The sequence below is a fragment of the Podarcis liolepis genome (assembly GCF_965112155.1).
Source record: "Podarcis liolepis genome assembly, chromosome: 16".
Taxonomy (NCBI): Eukaryota; Metazoa; Chordata; class Lepidosauria; order Squamata; family Lacertidae; genus Podarcis; species Podarcis liolepis.
Window position 1 is genome coordinate 33158953 of NC_139567.1, and position 15504 is coordinate 33174456.

Here is a 15504-nt window from a genome sequence, read left to right on the forward strand (position 1 = left end):
TCAGCCTCCTCTCCTCTCCCCTCTCCTTGGGAGTCCTCTGGGCAGCCGCTGCTGCTGCCCCTGGTCTCTGAGCTGCCTCCTCACACTGCCCCACAGGGGCCTGGCTGGCTGGGCTTCTTCGCCCACTTGCTTGCTTACTCCAAGGCTGCCTTAGCTCCTGGCAACCAGCACCCCCTGGCCAACCCCAGAGGCACCATTCACCTGGGGGGCTTGTAGCTAGGGCTGCTGCAACAAACAGCCGTGCAAGCCTTTGGGAGGCAGAGATGCGAGAGGGCAGCCAAGGAGGGAGGGGAGGAAAGAGGGACAGAGGCCAGTGTCGCCCACGGCACCCCTGACCACTATTCAAGGCACCCCAGGGTGCCACGGCACACTGGTTGAAAGCCACAGCTATAGGTAGTAAATGTCTCTCTACTGGCTGACAACCACCTTAATTTTAAAACTGACTGCCCAGTTCTTGATTTCAGAATGTTCTAGAACACGGGTGAGGATCCAGTGGCCCTCCAGTTAAGGTTGAAACCACAGCTCCCAGCACCCCTGCCTGGGGCAGATGAGAGCTGGAGTTCAACAACCTATGGAGAGATGCAGGTTCCTCACCCCTGTTCTGGAACATTCTGAAAAGAAATGGATCTGTTCTCAGGCGAGCTATATAAAGATAAATGTGGTGCACCACTAGTGACCATCTCTCTGAGGAATGAAAGGATCCTCTCATAAGGATTCCGAGTACAGTGGTACCTCGGGTTACAGACACTTCGGGTTACAGACTCTGCTAACCCAGAAATAGTACCTCAGGTTAAGAACTTTGCTTCAGGATAAGAACAGAAATTGCACAGCGGCAGCGGGAGGCCCCATTAGCTAAAGTGGTACCTCAGGTTAAGAACAGTTTCAGGTTAAGAACGGACCTCCAGAACGAATTAAGTTCTTAACCCGAGGTACCACTGTAATCCCATGAGGCAGTTGATAAGACATTTCCTTAGTAATGCCTTCTAGGACGCAATCTTACAACCCAATCCTATGTGTATGAACATGTGTGGAGGAATGGTTCGTACGTCAGAGTGGGGCCTGGGAGACAAGGATTCAAACCCCCACAGCCCTGAAGCTCACTGGGTGACCTTGGGCCTGTCACTGTCTGTCAGCCTAACCTACCTCAGAGGGTTGTTGTGAGATTAAAATGGGGAGGAGACAAACCATGTATGCCACTTTGAGCGCCATGGAGGAGAAGTGGGATATAAATGCAGTTAATGGTAAATAAATAAATGTGCATACAGAGCTAAAGGACAGAATCTTTAATAACCTGGATACAATTAAACCAGCCTCCCTGTTTAAATTGCAAACTTGTTTTAAAAGGGTTGTTTTTATTGAGTGTTTTAATTATGAAGGTTTATCTATATTTTGGAAAGCTGTTCTCCATTTGTAGCTCAGTTTCAGGCAGAGCGCTATGGACCTCACGCAATTAAAACCAAAGGTTTTAAGGCACATTTAATTTTTTTTCTTAAGGTCAGGCTGCAAGTGTGCAGGGAGTTGATATCCTTCTGACTTGACCTCGGAGTTCCTCAGACACATTCCTGTCAACAGCTCTCTTGATCATGTGAGGAAAATCTACAACACATTCCACCCCACCCCCCTCAAACCAGTGTTACCCCAGTTTCCTGGAGGGTATGTGTCTTTTTTTGGGGGGGGATGCTTGAATATTATGTAAACCTGAGTTTAACTTAGTGTTGGGAAAAGAAGCACCAGCCTCAGGATGTCACTGGACCTTGCTTGGCGAGAACAGATGCCTGGTGGAGAGAGGTAAATTGTCTGCTGTGTAAGATTTTACTTCCTCTTCATAGACAAGGACGGTGGATCAAGTTTCCTTGATTCGTCAGCAAGGACGCGGCGTGGACTCATCAGAAACGACAATCGATATGAAATGGAAACATTGGCGGGAAGAGTGAGTGAAAGTTGGAGCCTTCTCTGAGTCAATGGCACAAGAGGCTTCTTGACCTCTTTCCCCTCACCCTCAGCACTGCAGTGAATAAAGTGGATAAACAGTCACAAGTCCAAGCAGGGTGGGTAGAAATTGTAACTCAAGAAGAAAGTAGCCCACCTTGAGGCACCCAGCCACTTGGGTCAGATTTGCAGCATACATTTACAGCAACTGCTTTGAACAATCATGGCTTCCCACAAAGAATTCTGGGAGCCGTTGTTTGTCAAGGGTGGCTGAGGGGTGCTAGGAGACCCCGTTGCAATTCTCGGGGTTGTTGAACAATCAACCCCTCTTCACAAAAGGACTGGTGTATGGTGGCCTAGGTCAAATTGTCGCTTCTTGCCAGCCGTGGCACTGGGGAGGCTAGGGTTCAAACAGCCCCAAACATCTGGAGAGTCTGGCAACGGATGCTCTAGGGAGCAAAATAACAAAAGACATAGGAACATAAGAAGCTGCCTCATACAAATTATATCGTTGGCCCATCTAGCTCAGTAGAAGGTGCCCTCTAGGTATTGTTGAACTGCAACTCCCATCAGACCCAGCCAGCATAGCTAATGGTAAGGAATGATGGGAGCTGTTGTCCAGCAACACCTGGAAGACACCATATTGGCTGTCCTTGGTCTGTACTAGCAGTGTCTCCAGCTGTTTTTGAACTACAACTCCCATCATCCCTAGTTAGCAGGACCAGTGGTCAGGAATGATGGGAATCATAGTCCAAAACCACCCGAAACCCAAGTTTGGGAAACCCTGGCAGACCTACTTAGGAGATGCTGAGGACCTTCTCTGTGCAAAATAGGTGCTTGTCCACTGAGTTACAGCCCTTCCCCACAAAAAGGGAGGCTTGGGCACCTAGACAGGAGACTGAAGGGGCATAAGGGTCTCCAGATCACAGTCTCACCCACTGGGGTGAGATGTTCTGCATCTTTATTTAAACTACAGCAATTATTTCTAAATGTGCACACGTGCCTATAAATCAGCAAGCCCAAATGTTATGCAAATCTGTGTCCTCTCCTGACTGCTATTTTGATGATGCATTTCCTTTCTGGGTGATGTGTAAGTAGCTACCCTTTTGTGAGTGTACAAGGAGGTCTGTGGTTTGGGCAATGAAGCCTGGCATGAGAATTGGGGTTTTCCAAGCGCATGCCTCTTTTCTGTTGTGAAACCTTGGAGGTTCTTAATATTTCTGTCATCTGTGCCATCCTGTAAGGCAGGGCTGGGAACCTGCAGACCTCCAGATGTGGCTGGACTCCAGCCACTATGGCCAGGATGCTGGGAGCTGGAGACTAGCCACATCCAGAGAGCCACATGTTCCTCTACCCCTGCTGCAAGTCAGGCTTCGCCAACCTGGTGCCCTCCCGATGTCCTGGAAGACAACTTGGTTTTATGGAAGTTGTAGTCCAAAACACCAGGTTGGAAAAGGCTGATGTATTGACCAAGTATAGGTGTGTAGGATATGTCATTCTCTGGCACTTAGAAGAAAAGTCTGGAGTGACTTTGGATACTAAACTGACATTCTATTCCATCAGGCTGCCTCAGTGGAAGAGACGGGAATTAGGACTCCCTTCATATGCTTTGCCAAAAGATCAGCATCACTAGACACCTACCCTGGGATTATTACTGTGCCAACTGGTAAGAACGACTATTTGAGAATTGGCACTTGAGTTTGCTTCCCCACCTCCCTCTTCGCAGCCTGTCCCCTTTCCCCTGTCTGTCGGATTGCTTAGATTATAAACCTGCAGGCGGTTTTAATTTATTGGATGTGTAAGCCGCTCTGGGGAGATGCTTTTTTTTGCTGAAGAGCAAGGCACAAGTGCTCTAAATAAATAAATAAAGCAAGCAAGCTCAGGTTCAGGATCCGGCCCTTCCATCAGGCAAAGTGAGATGGCAGCCACCTCAGGCGGCAGGTGATGTAAGGTTTCGGACTATGAGGTTTTGGAAAGCAGAACTGTTTGTGCCATGTGGCCGGGAATATAGGCGCCAACTCCCTGGGTGCCCAAGCACCCACAAAATTCCCCAGAAAGGGGGCGGGCACCCACAAATTTCGGTGTCAGGGCCATGGCACTCATGGCCTCGGGCACCCACAGTTGTGGGGGCCAAACTGGCATTCCTGTGGCCTGGCCAACACCCCATAAACTAACCTGCTGCTCCCCAAGTGTGTGTGTGTGTGTGTGTGTGAGTGTGAGTGAACAAACACTGTACCATTGCTGATGATGATGTAAGATTGAGCTGCCAGATCAGTTGGCTGTCTACCATAGAATGGGGTGTGCAGATGCCATTTCAGACTTCACCCCAACAGAGATGGCTGATGACCACTGGACCCAGTGGGGCAGATAAAGGTGCCCCTTAGCTGGAGGTGGTCAGTTTGTTCTGGTTTTCTCCTTGTCCTCCCCACTCGCAAACATTTATTTATTTATTTTCATATAATTTCCATACCGCTTGATTGTAAAAAAACACACGCACAAAAAACCTCAAACGGATTAAAACAATCCAAAAACAGTTAAAACCAGCTATTTGTATCATTGAAATAATGAAAACCAGCAATAAGCAAAACACAGATTAAAACACGGGGATGTTCTGCATATTTGGACAGGCTAGCCTAAACAAACACCTTTTTAGCAGTCGCCAGGAAGACTACAGTGAAGATCAATTTCTTACAATTGTGGAACGAGTATTATGTGGCACTTGAACAGTGTTAATTCCACAGAAGGAAAGGGTGGGTGTATGTGGGGTCAAGCAATTCAGATGCTGTGGGCACTTAAAATGCAGTTGTACAATTGCTTAGCATCTATCTGAACTCAACCCTGCGAGGTGGGCTAGGCTGAGAAGCCCCTTTCTCCAGCTCCCTCCCTCCCACCATCAGACAAAGCTGAAGGGTGAGACCAGGTGCCCATAACAATATTTGTGATTGGCTGTGCTGTTCACAGCTGTTATTGGCCAGCAGAGGAGATGGGCAGAAAAGACTCTAGGCAGTCTCTGAATGATTGGAAAGTTATGAATGGGGTGGGCGGATGGAATACAAGACAGCCATGGATTTTGAGGTGAATCACCTTGCCCTAGCGGTCAGTCCCCTCTGCGCCTCAGGCAGCAAAATGTCTTTTCTCCCATTTCCCCCTCTCTTGCTTTCTGTTACCATGTCTTAGCATCAGGCTATGCTTGAGGCAGGCAGGCACTCTGCACATTCTCAATGGCACCCTATTTATCCTTTCTTTAAACGAGGACTATTCCTCCACCAAGGGTGGCATTTGCTGTGGCGCTTACTTACTTGGTGGGATGGAAAGGCATTCTCTGTGTACACAAAGACCTTTTAAAAATCACTTCATGTATAATATATTACAGCAGATGGGTGGCTCTTAGCTGAGGAAAGAATGCGCTGCCCCAACTCAATTTTTCCCTTCCTTTAAATTGTGGCTACTTAAGTGTTGCTGGCTGCTGCTATGCTCACTCGGTGTGGCGAGAATGCACTCTGCACATGCTCGAGTTCACGGAATCCACTTTTTATATTTAAAAACTCCCTGAATATCACCTCTGAAGGTTTCGTTCAACATGCTCGAATCAACTGTTTCTTAAAAGTAACCCCTTGTGTATCGGAGCTGTTTCTGGTTATACTTAAACAAGGAAAGGAAAGCCCTCTGTTCATGCTTAAGCACCAGTTGTCTGCCTGTGTGTATGTTTCAGAAAGCATAACTTCATGTATGATAGCTGGATAGCTCAGTTGGAGCATGAGACTCAGGGCCGCAGGTTCGAAGTCCACGTTGGGCAAAAGATTCCTGCATTGCAGGGGGTTGGAATAGATGCCCCTTGGGGTCCCTTCCAATTCTGTGATTCCATATCAGACCTGGTCATTCATTGGGGTGGGAACACGCCCCCTGTACGTGCTTGACAACGTGGAAAAAAATAACCACGTCTTCACACGGAGCAGAGCTGTCCCTGCCTAGTTAGGTACGCGCTCTGCACATGCTCAGGGGCGTCTTTTTTGCTCTTTGTTTTGAAGACAACCCCTGCCTACCGCGGGTGTGTGACGGGGCGGGGGGGAGCGAGAGCCGGCTCGTCACATGACCTCTCCTTCTCCGCCTGCCGGGCCCTTTAAACCCTTCTCCGCCGAGCCAGTGGGAGGAGACCGGGGCCGGCTCGGAGGCACCGGCGGGGGCGCCTCTTCCTCGCAGCGGGAGCTGCTGCGCGCCGGTAGCGGCTCGCCTGCCCGCCCCAGCGCTTCCCTTCAGTCCCTGCACCCTGGTACCGGCGCCGCCGGGCGAGGACCGAGCCCGGGCGGACCCGACGCCCCTTCCATGCCTCTCCAAGCCCGGTAAGCGCTGCGCCCTCGCCGCCTCCCCCTTCGCCCTCTCCTCCTCCTCCTCCTCCAAGGAAAAGAAGCAGCAAAATCCGCCGCCTCCTGCTGCTGCTTTTCCGCGGTCCTTTCCTCCTGCTCTTAATCCCAAGATTTTGCTCTTTGCACGAGCGGGAAGGTTTGCTGGGGGTGGCTCGAAGGAGGGCCGCGATTTCAAGGAATGGTGCTTTCCACCGATCGTCTCCTTTTGCAGTTTTTAAAAATTATTTTAATTGTGGCTTTCCCATTAAGAATCGCTTGTTTTGCGTGGTGTGTGTGTGTGCTTTTATGGGCTGTGCGGGGACGCTGATCTCTCTCTTCCACCCTCCCGATCAGTTTTGGTTTGTAACGTTGTGGGGGTTTGTAATGGGTGGTCTGCTGGGGTGGGGGGAAGCAGCCCCCTGCGGGGTTTGCTTCCTGCTGGGTGTGTTGCGAGCGCTGCCACCTTAAAATGACAGGAGGTGCACATCTGGATTGTGCAGCTGTGTGGGGGCTTCCCCCCCCCCGCCGCTGCCACTTACACACGCATGCACACACACACACACACGCCACCACCTTCTGGGGTGCAAATTGGTCCTGAAGAATTTGGCCCTTCTGTGTGTTTTGCACGTGCGTGCGTGACAGCTATTTAGAAAAAAAAAGAGATCCGCACAAACCCCGTTTGTAAATTTGCATTGCCTCTTGGAGAATCGCTAGGTGTTGCCTCTCTCTCTGTGTGTGTTTTTGTGTGCGTGTGCATGCACAGGCGAAATATTTAGGGAGAAATATGTTTCCTCCTCCCTCCTTTTCGCTATGCCTGTTTTGCTTGCAATTTATCGGTGCTTTTCTCTGTCGGGTGGTGATCGTGTGTGCGAGAGAGAGATTCCCTCCCACTCCCTCCTTTCTCTTGCATATTACACTGCCGTACACACACACACACACACACACACGGCCAGATCGACGTAGTGTTTTTTGTATTTTTTTGCATCCTGAGTGGTGTTGCGTGAAGCGAGGACGGCGATCTCCTGGGAATAATCCATATTCTATGAACCTGCCAATCCTTCCTTCCTTCCCTTAATGAGATCTGGGAGACGCAGCACGACGGCTGCCCCCTCCACCCCGACTTGCAATTATTTTGCAAGGAGACCCGGGAAGGGAGGAGGCCTTTTTGCAGGGGAGGGGGCCGGTGGGTTGCCTGCGTGCTTTTCTCTGTTTCCACCTACACCTGCGTGGGCAGATATCAGGTGCGATTAATCAGATAACCACAGGTTCGGCTGCAGAAATCCGTATCTGGGACTGCCCAGTCTGCTCGCTGACTGCCCACATGTAGTGTGAGAATTGGGTCAGAGTGGCCGTAGGGTCCCCTCCTGCCTTCTTCCTCATCAGTGGGTCCTGGGCTGTTGTTTTCCCCCTTCAAATGACTCAGGGGAGCAAGGAGATTATTCTCTGTGGGGTGGATGTATGCTCCAGATATGGGGCAGGCAGGCTCCTTGAGCAACCCCCTGACACTTCACTTTGCCCCCTGCACCTCATTGCTTCCCAGTCTACAGCTCCGTGCATGAATGCTTGCCATTATGGTGGGCTGGATGTGCAGAAGGTGCAATCACAAGGCGTGTGTGTGTGTGTCTCCGTGTGTGCTCTGCATGCAAAACATTTCATCTGTGTCAAAGGTGGAGGACACTTCTGTCTTCGCTGCCAGAAACCCCACCGAAGAATTTAGGGCTAATGGCTAATGGCAACCCTTCGCCTCAGGGGGGAAAGCTTTGTTTGGGAAGGATGGGAATGTTGTGAGGAGACTGAATTTGCCCCTTGGTCGTTTCTATCACTGCATCTCTTATTCTCTGGCTTCCGTTTGTCGGTCACACTAGTTGGAAGCGGGCTTCTGTATGGAGTGAGCATTTGGTTTTGTTCAATAATGTGTTTCTGGCCCGAACCAAATGGGGTTGGGCCCTTGTGGGGGTTTTGGGGTTGTGTGTGTTGTATATACTCTTGAATACATCAAGTGTGAGGAGGCAGTGAATTGAGGAAGGGCTTGCCCTTGTCTTTCAATAACAACAACAACAATAATAATAAATTTTATTTAAACCCCGCCCTCCCCGGCCGGAGCTGGGCTCAGGGCGGCTAACACCAGTAAAATTACAGTAAAAACATAATAGCGGAAAAAACCAATTTAAAATACAGGTTAAAATGCAATTTAAAATGCAGCCTCAATTTAAAAGTGGCCCATAGATCAAAACCATAAGGGGGGGGGGGGAAACATAAGGGTCAGACTGAGTCAGGACCAAAGACCAGGCGGGAAAACTCTGTCTTGCAGGCCCTGCGGAAAGATGTCAAGTCCCGCAGTGCCCTAGTCTATTGTGACAGAGCGTTCCACCAAGTCGGGTCCAGTACTGAAAAGGCCCTGGCCCTAGTTGAGACCAATCTAACCACCTTGCGACTTGGGACCTCCAAAATGTTGTCATTTGTGGACCTTAAGGTCCTCTGCAGGACATACCAGGAGAGGTGGTCCCATAGGTACGTGGGTCCTAGTCCATTAAGGGTAGTGGTTGACTGTTGAGAAGGAATCCTAGAACTGTAGAACTGGACAGAGGGACCCCCAAGGGTCATCTAGTCCAACCCCCTGCAATGCAGAAAGCATTCATGACAGGTGGCCACATATAATGGGACAAAACCAAGTGCTGCTTCCTGGTGGGGGGCTCCTACCATTGGCAGGACAAGAAAACTAGCGTTCAGTAATGATCTTGACTGGCTGCGGGTTGTGGAGGGATGCTTAATTCTCCTTGTGTCTCCCCACCTCCACACACAAACCGCCACCAGTTGAAAATGTATTGCTCCTGTCAAAAGGAGCTTGTACATGTGTTGGTTGATCTCAGAAATGAATTCCTGAGTGGCAGCCCAGCCATTCTAGCAGATAAGTCCCTTCCTAGCTTCTTGTAATAATTTAGAAGATGGGACCAAGATTTGGGAAGGTTGGGTAGCCAGCTGAAAGATTTGCTCACCTCCCAAGCACATTACAATTTATGCATTTGCAATTCCTTTTTCCAAGGAGTTTAGGGGTGGAGGGTGCATGTATTTCTCTCAATCCTCCCCCCCCCCCAACCTCCAGCCTAATAACAACCCTGTGAGGTTGGCAGGAATAGCGACTGGCTCAAAGTTACCTACCTGAGTTGGTCTTTGTGGCCCTGTGGGGATTTGAACCTCGGTGCCATGGGCCTAATCCAGCACTCTAAGCCACATTCTCAGTGTACATTTAAAAGCACTACAAAACCACTTTAAATAGCCATGGCTTTCCCCATTGGGCCATGGCACTCACAGTAGTAAGCTAGTCAGTCATTCTCTGAACCTAACTTGCCTCGGAGGGGGTTCGTGGCACGGATAAAATGCAGGCAGGCCATGCTTGAGCTCTGAGGAAAAGCATGATAAAAAATAATAAAAACAGAAAAATACATGCTATCAACAGTTCAGACTATACCTCAGCAATTGCAGTGTGTTTGCAGGTTTAGTGTTTGTGGATTCTAGATGCATCTTGTCTCTAGCACATGGGTTGGATTAATGCCTGGGAGAGACCTGGGTTCAACCCCCCACCCAGCCATGGAGCTTCCTGGGTGACCTTGGGCCAGGGTTGTTGTGAGGATAAAGGGAATTATAGAATCTTAACAATTGTAGAGTTGGAAGGGACCCCTTAGGGCCATCTAGTCCAACCCCCTGCAATACAGGGAGAACCATGTGTGCTGCCATGTGCTCCTTTGGAGGAGAGGTGGGATATAAATGTGACATATAAGTAAATATGTGTGTACCTCCTGCTCTGAGGATTAAGTGTCCCAGGCTGCCTTGGGAGGGGAGGCTAAATCCCAAAGAAGGGTGGAAGTTTTAAGAAGGTATTTCCCAATCCAGGCAAATTCTGGGACAAGGGTTGCCAGGGATATTGTCCAGAGAGTAGAGACCACCGGCTTAAATGTAGCTGCTGTTTCTGGTAGGTAAGGTTGCTTGTTATCAGGGCAACGATTCCACATAGCTGAAATCAATTCATTAAAATGTTCAGTTCTGTTACCGTTGGCTTTAATATAGAGCTGCCATACATCTGGATTTTCCCAGACATTACTGGGATTTCAAAGGTGAAATTGACGTCTGGAATGCTCAACAGTTTTGGGATGTCCTGGTTCTTATTTTTTGAAATACGGCAACGCTACTTTAATAGGGATTAAGGGTGGCAGTCAGCTGTACTTGGACCACATCAGTTGGAATGAATGAACAGGACTAAGCTAGGCCTCTGAATTTCAATGGATCTACTCTGAGTAAAACTTACCACCCAGAGCTCCCTTTTTTCTCTCATCACAATACATGTGTTAATTAGATCACCAAATGCCAGGATGCCTGTGCTTATCGCTAACAACTGTTTTGTGAATGTTAATTATAGCTGTTAACTCTGGCTGCTATTAAAATATAGCCTATATAACTCGGGGTAATGCTGCATGCATCTCAAAAAGTGGACCACCATCCATGAAAGTTTGTTCCAGGGGTGTTGCTCCTTCATGGCCTCCAGATGTTGTTGGATTCCAAGTCCCATCAGCCTCATCCAATATGGCTGTCAGGAATGATGGGATTTGGAGTTCAACTATTTCTTGAGCAGCACAGGGGTCCCCCCACCTCTCCTTTTGCCATGATACCTTTGATGTGTCTTTTAAGCTTTGTGGAAAGGGCCAGGAAGCTGCCTCAGGCTTGAGTCAGACCGTTAGTCCATCTAGTTCAGTACTGTCTGCACAGACTGGCAGCAGCTCTCTTCACGGGGGAGTCCTTTCCAGCCCTACCTGGAAATGTCAGAGATTGGACCTGGAAATCTGTGTGCAAGGCAGATGATGCTGTTACTGAGCTGTGAAAATGAAGGATGGAACAAGTTTGTTTTCTTCTCTTTCCAAAGGCTGGGACCTGAACCAATGTATTCAAGTTACAAGGGGACTCCGACTAAACATCAGGAAGAACTTTTCTGGCAGTAAGAGCAGTGAGACAGTGGAACAGACTCCCACAAGATGTGGTGGACTCTCCTTCCTCGGAAGTTTTTAAGCAGAGGTGGAATGGCCACCTGTCTTGGACGCTTTAGCTGAGATTCCTGCGTTGCAGGGGGTTGGACTAGATGACCCTGGGGTCCCTTCTTTCAAACATGGCCAAGACGGCACCCCCTCTGGAAATGGGTACAATTGATGGTAGATCAAAACCCTTTCAGCCTGGCAGCGGGGGGTTGTTGGGGCGGGGTGGGCTCACCAGGTGAGCCTAGCAGGAACCTGTTTCAGCTGCTGCCAAACCCAGTATGGGTCAAAGCCATGTCTGCTGGAGACACCTTCTGTCTAGTTGTGAGGATTAAATAAGGAGGGAGTGAACCATGTGCACCACCTGGAGCTCCTAGGAGAAAATGGTGGTATATACATTGTTGTTGTTGTTAGATTAAAATACAACACATAAAAAGTGGCTTTAAAAACGTGAAGAAAGAAAACAAAGAATAGTATACCACATCCTAGATATACTATAATACAGTAGGTTAAACATCGTAATTATTTACTGTTAACACTTGTTAATCACAGTGTTTAACCTACTTTATTCATAAATGAGTTTCAAATTTCATTTCACTTGTCCATGCAAAACCTACATCTATAAGTAAATCAGCTCATAGTGTAGTCAGGTCTTCAATCCGTTGTTGAAGAAGAAGAAGAGGAGGTTTGGCTTTTATATTCGGCTTTATCACTACCCTAAGAAGTCTCAAAGCGGCCAACAATCTCCTTTCCCTTCCTCCCCCACAACAAACACTCATAGGTGAGTGAGGCTGAGAGACTTCAGAAAAGTGTGACTAGCCCAAGCTCACCCAGCAGCTGCATGTGGCGGAGTGGGGAATCGAACCCGGTTCACTGGATTACAAGTCCACCACTCTTAACCACTACACCACACTGAATGAATGGTGTCATGTATTTATCCTTTCCAGGGCTGCAATGGTGGTATAGACATGCAATCAAGAAACGAAACAAATGAGCAAGTTGCTCATGTCCCATCCATTTCAGTAGGTCTACTCTGAGTGTAGGACTTATAACTGGACACAACCCGGAGTGTCCAGTCACACCCAGTGAGGGAGTGTTTGAGATCATATCGGAAGGATTGTATGGTGAAGCCGTAGCGCGATACCCGTGGCAGAGAGGACCTCTTTGCATGGGAAGGCATTTCTGTGCAGGCTGCCAGGGATCGCGGGAATTCCTGCAAGGTGTCTTGTTTAGTTTGCACCGTTGAAAGTAATTAGCAGCAAGTGTAGCAATACTGCAGCTCACATGCTGCATGTAATTGAATTTCCCAGCTCGGATTTGTGTTAGACGGCAGCGCTGTTAATATGGTATAGATTTGCATTTCCCATAATTCCGCAGCCAATTTAGGACACTTGGCTGTTGTCGCAAAACAGGGATGGGGAACCTCTGGCCCCAGGGGCCGAAATGGGGGCGGGATCTTCTGAGCGCTCCATGCCAATAGCGGGTGGCGCCAGGGGCAAAAGTGGGTGGAGCAATGGACATAGATAAAACTTAGGCTAGTTTGTACACACACACACACACACACACACACACACACACACACACATCTCTCTTACCCTCCATTCAGGCAAGCAGGTGCCTTTGTCAAAATTCAAGGACACATTCCAGAAAGTACCGTATTTTTCGCTCTATAAGATGCACCAGACCACAAGACGCACCTAGTTTTTGGAGGAGGAAAACAAGGGGGGGGGATTCTGAATCCCAGAAGCCAGAACAGCAAGAGGGTTCGCTGCACAGTGAAAGCAGCAATCCCTCTTGCTGTTCTGGCTTCTGGGATAGCTGCGCAGCCTGCATTCGCTCCATAGGACGCACACACATTTCCCCTTTTTAGGAGGGAAAAAGTGAGTCTTATAGAGCAAAAAATTCGGTAGATCCCGCAAGCTTGAAGTCTGCCTGCCCCTGATTTAGGCCACCTGACTTGTCTAGGTAATTTGCACACACTCGTGCAAACATCGGGTGATGCCGGCTCTATGCACAAGATGCAAATTTCTGTTCTGTTTCCTTGCTTTTATCAGGAGAAGGAAACAGAATGGATTGTCGAGCCAAGGGCTACGCTTGCTTACTCTGTGGCTGGACGAATTCCTAATAGGGCAGCGGATAAAGAATCCGAGAAGGTTTTATTGCCTCCTCGGACAAATGTTTCCTAAGCCTTGAGTGACAGACGGAGCCTTCAGCCAGTCTGGGCAGGAAGTCAAAGCTTGCATTTAAGGGAAGGCGGCGTTGACTGTTCAGCAGGGAGGGGTGAAACACCACTATTTAGTTGGCATTAAGAAAGAAAAGAAACAAAACCGAACCAGGAGCTTCCTGACTGGCTCAAACAGGAGTCGGCAGAGACAGCCAGTCTGATGTGCTATTTATATTATATCCTATAGATCCCCATTATTATTCTTAAAAAAGGGAGGTGGGGAAGGAATGCTGCTCACCCAGAGACAAAACACTGTTAGTATTTCATCCTCCTCAAGCTGCATCTCTGAAGCGTCCATGCTTGGAAATAAAAGTCATTGGCAGGGCTGTCATCCAAGTAAACTTGTACTGATGACTGGGGAAGCAGAAGCTTATGGGAAGAGGCTGCTTTTGAAATTTGCCACATCGGTTGGTGGAAACTCAGATCTATAAGCTAGGCGCCAAGTGGCTCCTTAAACCAAGGTTGCAGCCACCAAAACAGAATGCCTATTTGCCATTTGGGGACCAGGCAGCTAGAAAGCTGTATTTTTCAATACAACGTTTTGGTTCCTGAAATTCATTCTGATTGTGCAGATACAGATAGAATTCTACAGGGTGTGTTGCTAGTGTGTGAAAACAGTCAAAATCCAAGGATCTTTCAGGCACACACCTCCAGATGGTGGTGACGTCAGGCGCCATCCTGGGACCCAGGCATCTTCACTTGGTTGCAGGTGGCTCATAGCCAGGTGCAAAACGCGCCTGGCAAATTCCTAACACTTGCACAGTGGATAGCGAGACAAAGGCCTGGATCTCGGGGAAGGGCCAAGCAGGTTGTTAAGAAAATGGCTCACCTGCAAGTCATCAAATACCCCTGGCCTAACACCTCCCCACCTGTTGAACTGTCTCAGTTGCCTTCCAGTCAGTGAAGAACCATCCCCTTCTGGAAAGGTGCTTGGGGATAAGTCCAAGGGCAAGATGGCTCCGAAAACTCCTCCAAGGACATGGAGGCAACAGGACCAGCACAAACAAAATCTTGCATGCCAAGCCTCTAAAGGACACCAGCTATGCAAATAGCTATGCCTGCCCTGCTTTTCAAAAGGAGAGAGCAGCTTACACCTGGTGACATATTGCAGATCTCTGCTGTGCCTTATGAATTTGCAGCCCCGTAAACCCATGCTGGAACGTTGCACTGACTTCTTCTATAAAACCTTAAAAACTTCCCACCATGCTGAGATTCTGATTTTGCCAAGAGACAGCCAGGACTCCTGGAATCTTCTGCATGCAAAGCATATGCATTTCGACTTGAGCTTCTCAGAGAGCCATGTTGTAGGAGACCAAGGTTCAAGAGCAATTCCCCACTCTGCCATGAAGCCCATCTTGGGCCACTCACTGCCACTTGGCCTGACCTACCTCACAGGGTTGTTGTGGGGATAAACGAGGGGTTGAATAATGTCAGCTGCCTTGAGCTCCTTGCAGAAAAAGGTGAGATACAAATACAACAAATAAATTGCAGCCTACAGTGGTTGTGATATAAGAATTGTCTTATACTAAGTCTGCCCTGACAGGCTCCCATGGTCTCAGGTGACAAAAACTGAACCTGGGGCCTTCTATGTGCTAAACCAGTATTGGAGGCGATATGCCTTTGAATCCCAGTTACTGTGGGAATCAAGGAGTGGGCATGGCAATTGTCCTCCCGTCCTGTTTTATGCTTTCTAGAGATATCTGGTTGTTGGCTGTGAGAACAGCTGGTCTGGAAGAAAAAAGAGACAGAAGAAGAGGGCAGCAGGCAGGTGGAAAAGGGGCAGTCATACAGTCAGAATGTTGTTGTTGTTGTTTAGTCGTTTAGTCGTGTCTGACTCTTCGTGACCCCATGGGCCAGAGCACGCCAGGCACTCCTGTCTTCGCTGCCTCCCGCAGTTTGGTTAAACTCATGCTGGTAGCTTCGAGAACACTGCCCAGCCATCTCGTCCTCTGTCGTCCCCTTCTCCTTGTGCCCTCCATCTTTCCCA

At 48.8% G+C, this 15504-nt stretch overlaps 1 protein-coding gene across 10 annotated transcripts in view; it reads left to right on the forward strand.

The window, feature by feature from the left end:
- Window positions 1–1352: 1352 nt before the first annotated feature.
- The window catches only part of SH2B2 (SH2B adaptor protein 2), a 57853-nt gene continuing 43701 nt past the window's right edge, over window positions 1353–15504 (forward strand). For 4 of the 10 annotated variants that reach the window (XR_014519975.1, XR_014519976.1, XM_083479284.1 and 1 more), the window contains exons 1-2: window positions 1353–1653; window positions 1830–1930. Coding sequence is in view for 4 of the 10 variants with exons in the window: in XM_083479284.1 (XP_083335410.1) it covers window positions 1910–1930 (21 nt within the window). In the remaining 6 variants the exon portion in view is untranslated. Of the gene's footprint in view, window positions 1654–1829; window positions 1931–3492; window positions 3596–6059; window positions 6270–15504 lie in introns of those variants that run through there. The other 6 variants (XR_014519977.1, XR_014519978.1, XM_083479286.1 and 3 more) reach the window with 4 other exon arrangements.